General features: G+C 44.8%; 1 protein-coding gene across 4 annotated transcripts in view; it reads left to right on the top strand.

Moving 5' to 3' along the window:
- Positions 1 to 9,187, top strand: part of LOC121878477 (filamin-A-like) — a 123,030-nt gene that overhangs the window by 89,419 nt on the left and 24,424 nt on the right. For all 4 annotated transcript variants that reach the window (XM_042384723.1, XM_042384721.1, XM_042384722.1 and 1 more), the window contains 8 exons: positions 5,455 to 5,607; positions 6,018 to 6,239; positions 6,521 to 6,666; positions 6,859 to 7,027; positions 7,261 to 7,482; positions 7,666 to 7,762; positions 8,485 to 8,581; positions 8,939 to 9,068. In XM_042384723.1, the coding sequence (XP_042240657.1) occupies positions 5,455 to 5,607; positions 6,018 to 6,239; positions 6,521 to 6,666; positions 6,859 to 7,027; positions 7,261 to 7,482; positions 7,666 to 7,762; positions 8,485 to 8,581; positions 8,939 to 9,068 (1,236 nt within the window). The remainder of the gene's footprint in view (positions 1 to 5,454; positions 5,608 to 6,017; positions 6,240 to 6,520; positions 6,667 to 6,858; positions 7,028 to 7,260; positions 7,483 to 7,665; positions 7,763 to 8,484; positions 8,582 to 8,938; positions 9,069 to 9,187) is intronic.

The following is a 9,187-nucleotide window of genomic DNA, read 5'->3' as shown; positions in this document are numbered from 1 at the left end:
GCCGTGTATTATCGTGCAAGAATATCACTTTCGGTGCTCTGGACGAGTTGTGGGGTGTAATGCTGTAAGGAAGATTAGTTTCTCTCCGGCCAGCAAGAAGGAGGGACACATCTTCAGTCTTGATATTGATATACTTGATATAGATAATGTCTGAATTAAACTTACGAGGTAATTAAAACGTAAATAAACCCTATTCATCTGAACTTCAATACCTATAGTGGATATATTTATTAATAATGAATATTATTTAGAGAAGAAACAAAAAGATATACTGATGTGAGATAAGTATCGTTTATTGAGTCCTGTCTTATATTCATTGAGGCGGAAAAGTCTAATATTATCACCAGCTTTTAAGAGAATAATGATAACAAGCTTTATATTATGATGCTCTGATAATTTAATGTTAAACTATAACCTTTTGACATTTGAGGCATTTCCTATAACGTAATTCTTTTGAGGAAGAATCGTGTTATTGATTTTTTCTTATTTTTTTTAGTTCACCAATGTACAGTAATTATTATAAAGGGCAAAATTTTGTATTGTTCTTGGTGAGCTGCACAGTTTTGCATCACCACTATTACTACCACCAGCACCACCACCACCATCCCCAGCACCATCCACAGCACCATCCCTTATCACCACCCCTAACACCCCTATCACCACCCCTAACACCACCCCTAACACCCCTATCACCACCCCTATCACCACCCTAACACCCCTATCACCACCCTATCACCACCCCTATCACCACCCTATCACCACCACCCTATCACCACCCCTAACACCCCACCACCCTATCACCACCCCCACCACCCCTATCACCACCACCTAACACCCCTATCACCACCACACCCTATCACCACCCCTAACACCCCTATCACTATCACATTAAGGAAACCGTCTTATGTGAGAATATTAACATCACTTTCCATTCGGTGTCTCCTATCTCGAAGTCACGTTTAGCATTGACCTTTGACCTCAGTAAGTCTTTTATATCAAGTTACGACATAGAGGGGGGGGGTGTTATAATGGATGGAACAGTAGTCTGAAGGTGGACGAGAACTAGTCAGCGGTATGGAGAAACACACACACACACACACACACACACAGAGGAACATTTCTGGGTCAGGCAGGGTGCAACACGTGACTCATGACCCCTGACCTAATTATTTTCTACAATTACACCAACGAATTCCGCCATGTAACCCTTAACCCCCACCCCCCCAAAGAAAAAAAATCGGATCACCTGAAGAATTGTCACCCCAGAGTTTGGCAGGGTGACAATTCTTCAGGTGGGATATCCTGGGGTGATGAATCTTCAGGTGGCAACACCTGGGGTGACAATTCTTCAGGTGGGGTCAGGACCCTCCATGGTTAGGTTAGGTGTATATTATTCTTATTTTTTTCTTTAAACTTTTAAATTTTTGTCTTTAAACTTTTCACAATAAAGATGCATAACACAAAGGAATATATTTGTTATCCTATTATGCAAATTATATTCACTGTGGGCTGGGGTGACGATTCTAAAGGTGATCCGAAAATTCTACTATGTTGTTGTTGTTTTCGGTGATATTTTGGTTGGTTTCCTTCCTGGCAGAAATGACGTTAAAGGGAATTGGTGTTCGTGATCTCCCTAACCTAACCTAACCTAACCTAACCCAACCCAACCCATGGAGTGTGACGTAGTAATGAGAGATACTTTACTTTCCTGCCAGAGGTTGTATAGTTATGTTGCCCTTTCAGGATTCGGTATTTGATTTTATGTGAAATAACGATTTTTAATATTCAATTCACACTGTGATCGAGTGAATAAAGCTGTGAACACGAAGGGATAATATTGGTGTGTGTGTTGCTTGCTAGAGGGAGCAGCACAGGTAGGGGGGCACGCTAGCCTCACCTGCTCTGACTCATACCGACTGACGTCACCAGGGTTGGGGGTTCCCCCTCTTACTGACCACATATGAGGGTGAGAGAAGCTTGAAACAAAACATTGCAGTGTAATCACGTTTGTAACATGAGAGAGAGAGAGAGAGATTTATCATCAGCAGGCGAGATAATTTCATTCCCTACCATGCTCGTTCCCTGCCTCACCATACTTAAGAACATAAGAATGGAGGAAACTGCAGCGGGCCTATTGGCCCATACTGGGCAGTCCCGTTTACACCCAACCCCTATTGCTCATATAACCATCCAACCTATGTTTGAAGCTATCCAGCGTATTCGAGTTAATGATGATATTTGGTAACTTGTTCCATTCATCCACTACTCTGTTATCAAACCAGTGTTTACCCATTTCGCGCCTAAATCTAAATTTGTCTAATTTAAAACCATTGTTACGAGTTCGCTCCTGGTTGGATAGTTTGAGTACCTTTGTAATGTCCCCTTTGTTCAGCCCTGACTTCCATTTATACACCTCTATCAGGTCGCCTCTCGCTCTTCGTCTACTTGCTCCATATAACCTTCTTCTACCATACCAGGCCACACACACCATACTCCCTTGACCACAACACGCACTGTACTCCTCACCCTTACCACAATTGCATCATACCGGCTCACCACCAGCATCACTACCACTGCCTTGCACGGCTACAAAAGGACTTCAACGCCTCTCTCTCCATCAGACTCTCCCTCCTCCTCACCCCCTCCCCTTCTACTCCCCCCCCCCTTAGTCAGTCTCTTGCATGCCGCCCCAACGGTGAGACAAACCTTACATGGCTACAGAAACCAGTTCAGCATACACATACACAGTGTGAACGATCACCAGTCTAGTTTTCACCAGTTATTATATATCAGTCATTCTTTCAGTACCATCTGCTCACCTGCCTCAAGACTGGAACATTTCTCCCATCCCTCCTTTCCTCCTTCCATGCCTCCCTCCATGCCTCCCTCCTTCCCTCCTTCCTTTCCTCCTTTCCTCCCTCCCTCCTTCCTTCCTTCCTTCCCTCCCTCCTCCCTCCCTCCCTCCCTCCCTCCCTCCCCCTCCCTCCTTCCTTCTTCTCCTCCCTCCTCCTTTCCTCTCCTCCCCTTTTCCTCCCTTCCTCCTTCCTCTCTCCTTTCCTTCCTTCCCTCCCTTCCTCCTTTCCTCTATTCCTCCCTCCTTCCTCCTTTCTTCCTTCCTTTCCTCTCCTCCTTTCCTCCCTCCCTCCTTTTCCTCCTCCCTCCTTTCCTCCCTCCCCTCTTCCTCCTTCCCTCCTCTCCTTTCCTCCTCCCTCCCCTTTCCTCCCTCCCTCCCTCCCTCCCTCCCTCCTTCCTCCCTCTCCTCCTTCCTCCCTCCCTCCTTCCCTCCCTCCTTCCCTCCCTCCCTCCTCCCTCCACCCTCCTTCCTTCCTTCCTTCCTTCCTTCCTTCCTTCCTTCCTTCCTTCCTTCCTTCCTTCTTCCTCTCCTTTCCTCCCTCCCCTCCCTCCCTCCTTTCTCCTCCCTCCTTTCCTCCCTCCCTTCCTCCCTCCTTCCCTCCCTTCCTCCTCCTCCCTCCCTCCCCTTTCCTCCTCCCTCCCTCCTTCCTCCCTCCCTCCCTTCCTCCCCCTTTCCTCCCTCTCTCCTTTCCTCCTCCCTCCCTCCCTCCTTTCCTCCTTCCTTACTTCCCTCCTTCCTTCCTCCTTCCTTCCCTCCTCCCCTCCCTCCCCTCCCTCCCCTCCCTCCTTCCCTCCCTCCCTCCTTCCTCCTTTCCTCCCTTCCTCCTCCTCCTCCTTTCCTCCTCCTTCCTTCCCTCCTCCCTCCCTCCTTCCCTCCTCCTTTCCTCCCTCCTCCCTCCTCCCTCCCCCTCCTCCTCCTTTCCTCCCTCCCTCCTTCCTCTCCTCCTTCCTTCCTCCCTCCTTCCTCCTCCTCCTTCCTTCCTCCATTCCTCCCTCCCTCCCTCCCTCCTTTCCTCCATCTCTCCTTTTCTCCTCTCCTCCTCCTCCTCCCCTCCCTCCTCCTCCCTCCCTCCCTCCCTCCCTCCCTCCCTCCTCCTTCTCTAGCTGTCTAGCTATAAGACCACCCTTCCCCGAGGATTTTTCTCACATATTATTTTCACCGAGATTTATAGTCTCCATTCTGATAATGCTGTGACATATGTTATTCATTTTACTGTTTTCTCTTCTCTTCTCTTCTCTTCTCTTCTCTTCTCTTCTCTTCTCTTCTCTTCTCTTCTCTTCTCTTCTCTTCTTAAATGAACATCACTCTGTGACTGCCCATACGTATATATCTACTCATAGTTTGTCTCAGTATCATCCATCTCTAAGGCCTCTTCTCTTTTAAATCTTTCTGTCCATCTCACTGCCTGACCTCAGCCATCATCACATCATCCTTTACAGTACACACAAAGGCGACAGTTTACGAGTCGGTACAGGCATGGTTGAGTCACACTGTCTTACCTCACACTCACTTTCTGACTGTCAATTCATATACTGTACTATATCATCTGTTTTATGCATCTTGAACAACGACAATGTCTTTACACAGCAATGACGGCCTCCCACGTTTATTCCAAATATTCTCTCATGACAAGCTTGGCTTTCATTCACTCTCCAGCACTGCTCAGTAACTCATAATTGTGTACAACCCTTCTCAGTACATCATAAAGAACCTTCAATTTCTCGGGTGTTTTCCTATTAACTTGTGCTTTCTCGAAACCCCTAGACACAGCATTCACTTTCTTCCCCCTATCTCCACCTTTCTCCACTTAAACACCTTTTGTTTCTCGTCAGTAATGGAGACAGAAAAAGCAAATACAACCATCTTCACATAATCATATTTTTGCCATACACGTCACCAACTATGTCATGAAATCTTTTATTCCTTTGTCTTCTATTCATAGACAAACATTTACCTGTACTAATCTCGTCCCATTATGGTGATAAATGTCCCCCCTTTCCATGCAGCAACGACACTACACTATAATAATAATGGTTGACCCTCGTGTAATGAGGATGGCCGGCCCAAGGGCCACCTAGGTGTGAATTTGTTTAAGGTGTAGAAGCTGTCGCCAACATAACAACCACACCCTGAGTTAACGAACTGCATGACCCAGTGTCAAGGAACAGTCCAAGAAGACCGGACAACTCGCCAACTGCACTGGCCTACCATTACCCCGGAACACGATCCGCAAATCGATTAACATCCAGGTTCCCAATTACTGCTGGGAAGACAGAGGCAAATGGCATTAAGAAACTTGCCCATAGTTTCCCCTCTGCCCAGGGATCGAACCCAGGTCTGCTCGCTAGCAAGGTGAGCATGCTTACCATTACACCACAGGTCGCTGACTGCACTACACACTCCCCATGTACATTCATCTGCTGTTTGACTTCCACTCTGTCATCTTGTTCACAACCCCAAACACTCATTTATATTTTGCTTTCTTAGACTTTTTGTGGTGTGGAAATGATTCAACGGGTCTTAACGCCATGGTGTTGATCTTGCATTTGTTGTTATTGGCTGCCGTATAGTGAAGATATATTTTGTTTCTTTATTGGTAGGTTCGCCGTGGAGTGTGGAGGTGATGGAGGGTAGCGGGGCCCGCGTGGCGGTGCTCGGGGACACCATTAAACACTTCCCTGCTGGACAACTCTCGGCCTTCGACATCTCCGCCGCCAGCGTGTCCAAGGAGGACATCCAGGTCCATATAGTCAGTAAGTGTTACACGGCTCTGTTCACAGATCTTTCACTTGCCAGAAGAAATGTATGGTTAAATGGTGAAGGGGGTATATACTGTACAGTACTCTCAAATGTAAACCTTTTCCTGGGTTTTTTTTTTTTTTTACGGTAATTAGCCCACCCGGGCACAACGATCCACATCGGGGCCTGGGGGGGCCTTATATCCCAGTCCATGTAACAAGGGTCTTGCTGTTTGGTCAGTTCAGTTCAGATATGTTGTTTGAAGTTTGGTTGATGTTATTAGCTATGAAATAACATCTGTTAATACAGTACAATATTAAAATTTTTACTTCTTATGCTAGTTAGGAGTATTTAGATAAGTTCACACTAGGTGTACAGTAATCATAAGTGTAACCAATACAGTAAAAGGTAACCTCTTCACTAGGTCCAGCCAAGCGACCAGTGTCATACCAGTTGACTGAGAGCGGCGAGAATGTGTACCGTGTGGCGTTCGTGACGACGGAGGTGGGGTCATATGTGGTGGACGTGGCGGTGGCCGGCCAGAAGGTACAGGGGTCGCCATTTATTGCCAAGGCGTACGATGCGGGACTCATCAGAGTATCTGATGTGCCCAATGGCGTAGTGGGTCAGCCATGTCAGTTTAGAGGTGAGTCTTCCTCCTCCCTGCTGGACTGTAATGATCATTTTATTATTGGAATACTTTGTGTAATACCCCATGAATATGTAGTTATAATACCCAAAGGGTATATTACAGTATTTATATAACCCTATGAATATATTATAGTAAACTTTGTACATTAGTCATTAGAGAAAAACTTCTTGACACTTCACTTTGTTGGAAGTGGGCAGACATAATTGTTCAAGAACTGGCACTTAGCCAACTGTTGGTGAGTTGTGGTAATAAAGTTTTGTTATGGTGGCCCGCAGTGGACGCTTCGCAGGCAGGCGAGGGTCAACTGGAGATCAGTATCAACGACGGGGAGGTGCCCAACCATGTGCAGGTGCTGGGTGGCGGACGGTGCCTCGTCTCCTTCACCCCAGACACCGCCAAGGTCCACACCATTGACATTAAGGTGGGTCTCTCCTATTTCACTTCTATTTTTCTTGGATACTTTTTATTACAGTATTATTATTCCTCCCTAAATATCCATAAGCTGTCACTGGGGAGTTTCCCTTTATAATTTACATGATAGATATTCCCCTGCATCTTTTTTTTTACCTGAATGATCACTGGCATTAATTCCTGACCATTGTTGTTGTAACAGTTCAATGGAGAGACGGTTCGTGGGTGTCCATTTGTGTGTCGGGTGGCGGACACCTCTCGGGTGAGTCTCACACTTCGTCACCTCGAGCTCATTCCTGTGGGCCAACCAGCAGCATTTAACATCTCTGTAGATGGAGGCGGCTCTGCTGAACTCACCGTCACCGTTAGGAGTAAGCATTTTTAATATATGACGAGAAAGTGAACTTCTGTCAATCTATTTTGTTCTTTAGCTTTTGCTTTTAAAGTCCCAAACAATATCAACTGTTATATCTGAAAATCTGTCATTTAAAAAATTATTTAGGTACAGTATGTTTATCTATCCATTAGAGCAGTAATATTGAGAACAGTGAAATATTGTGATAGTGAGAAATACTAATAGCATTATTCTTTCCTCCCTCAATAGCACCCAGCCACACCACTCTGCCTGTGAGGGTGTCCGGCAGTGTACGGGCGGGCTTTATAGCAGAATTCAAGCCAGTGGAGGTGGGTGCCCACACCATCATCGTCAACTACAATGAATCGGCTGTCTCAGGAACTCCCTTCACATGCAAAGTTTATGATGCCTCCAAGGTGGGCGTGTCACATCTGCCAAGAGGTGCCATTGGCAAGAGCCTTCAGTTTGTGGGTGAGGATACATGCTTTTCATTATAAGAGTCCGGTTCAAGATGATACATAAGTCTATAAACCTGTCATGAGGCAACTCGACTTCTATTAATGTGTTAAATATTATCATAATGATATCATGATTGTCAGTGAATAGATCATATTACTTTATATGAATGCTGATAATCTAATGTATTGGTTACAGTGGACGCATCAGAGGCTGGTGAGGGCAATCTGGAGATCAGCATCAGTGCGGCAGGCAGGAACATCCCCACCCAGGTTCACCCTCAAGGCTCTGCAAGGTATGTCCACTCCTTCACCTCAGTTGTTTGGATGTTTTTTATACGTATATATACAGTATATAAGATTCAGAATTCAAGAAAACTTTGCAACATGATACAGTGATAGATTGAAAAACACCAGTAGGAACCATTTTACCATATCTTGAGGTAAACAGGAGAAAGGGACCTAGAACCTTATTATTGATCACCCTGTTTAAATTAGTGAATGCTTAGTGGTACAGTAGTTGAACATGTGGTACTATTGTTGTAGTGAATATGTAGTGGATATGTGGCACCATGGATAGAAATAAACTCCCGACTCCAACCAGTCTGACTATTTCTGCATCAATCCGATAGAATAACCCGAACAACACACCATTCATTCTGGCTATCACTTTTTGGTAGTTTGTACTGTACACTGAAAAGGCAGAAAAACACATGAACGAGAGTGACCCTGAAAGAAGGTGGTGTGGTAGATTTTCTATTCCTTCCAAGCTGACAACTGATAATTTCCATCTCTAGAAGTACTAATGGGAAAGATAGGAAGACCCAGTAATAGTCCACAAGTGTGTCAAATAAGGGTGTTGGAAGTTTTGTGATTATTCATCTGGTCCTTTGATATCTTGAAAAGTGGTTCTGTACTGTATATAAATCAAATCTTTGTTTAAGCTTATTCTCTTAAATATAAAATAGTGTTTTAACCACCTTGTACTTCATATACAGTACAGTACTTTTATCCTCAGGTTTGCTGTGTCTTTTGTACCACTGGAAGCCATCGACCACTCCATTAATATCTCCTTCAACAAGGAGCCAGTTCAAGGCTCTCCATTTGTGGCTAAGGTAAGTTACCCACAGCTATGTCTGGTTAACAGCACCCCTTTATAGCACTTGTTTTTTCCTGTTCATATTGCTTTATACTTTATCGAAAACTAAATGCGAAAGCAATTTTTTTTTTGGCGGGGAGCTCGCTAGTTTTTGTACTGTACTGTACTCTGTAGTTTTAGATGTACACCTTCTTCCTTAGTCCCACAATCACAATATATTTTTGTGTGTTAATATTATGTGCAGTACTTATTGTTTCAAAGACTAGATAATGTACCACCAAACTAGGAATAGAAGGTATGGAATGAGCAGCATGTTGTAGTTTCTTATGATGAACCTTTACTGTAAGAGCATCTCTTTTCCTAAAATATGTAGGTTCAGGCTGACCCCAACCGAATTGTTGTCAGTGGACAGTCCTTAGCAGCCACAGCAGTAGGAAAGACATCTTTCTTTACCATCTCCAATGTCACTGGCTCTGTGGAAGATGTTGAGGTGTCTGTCGAAGGTGAGTATTTATTTTGATTTTTTTCATAGTACATAGTTCTGCATTCAAGACCTCCTGCAACCAAGGTGCAGCATGGTTCTTCATCAGTGAGTTGCTGCACACCAGTTTACATACTGTGT

This window comes from Homarus americanus, unplaced genomic scaffold (genome assembly GCF_018991925.1).
Source record: "Homarus americanus isolate GMGI-L3 unplaced genomic scaffold, GMGI_Hamer_2.0 scaffold41027, whole genome shotgun sequence".
Classification (NCBI taxonomy): Eukaryota; Metazoa; Arthropoda; class Malacostraca; order Decapoda; family Nephropidae; genus Homarus; species Homarus americanus.
This window is presented reverse-complemented; position numbering and strand designations above follow the sequence as displayed.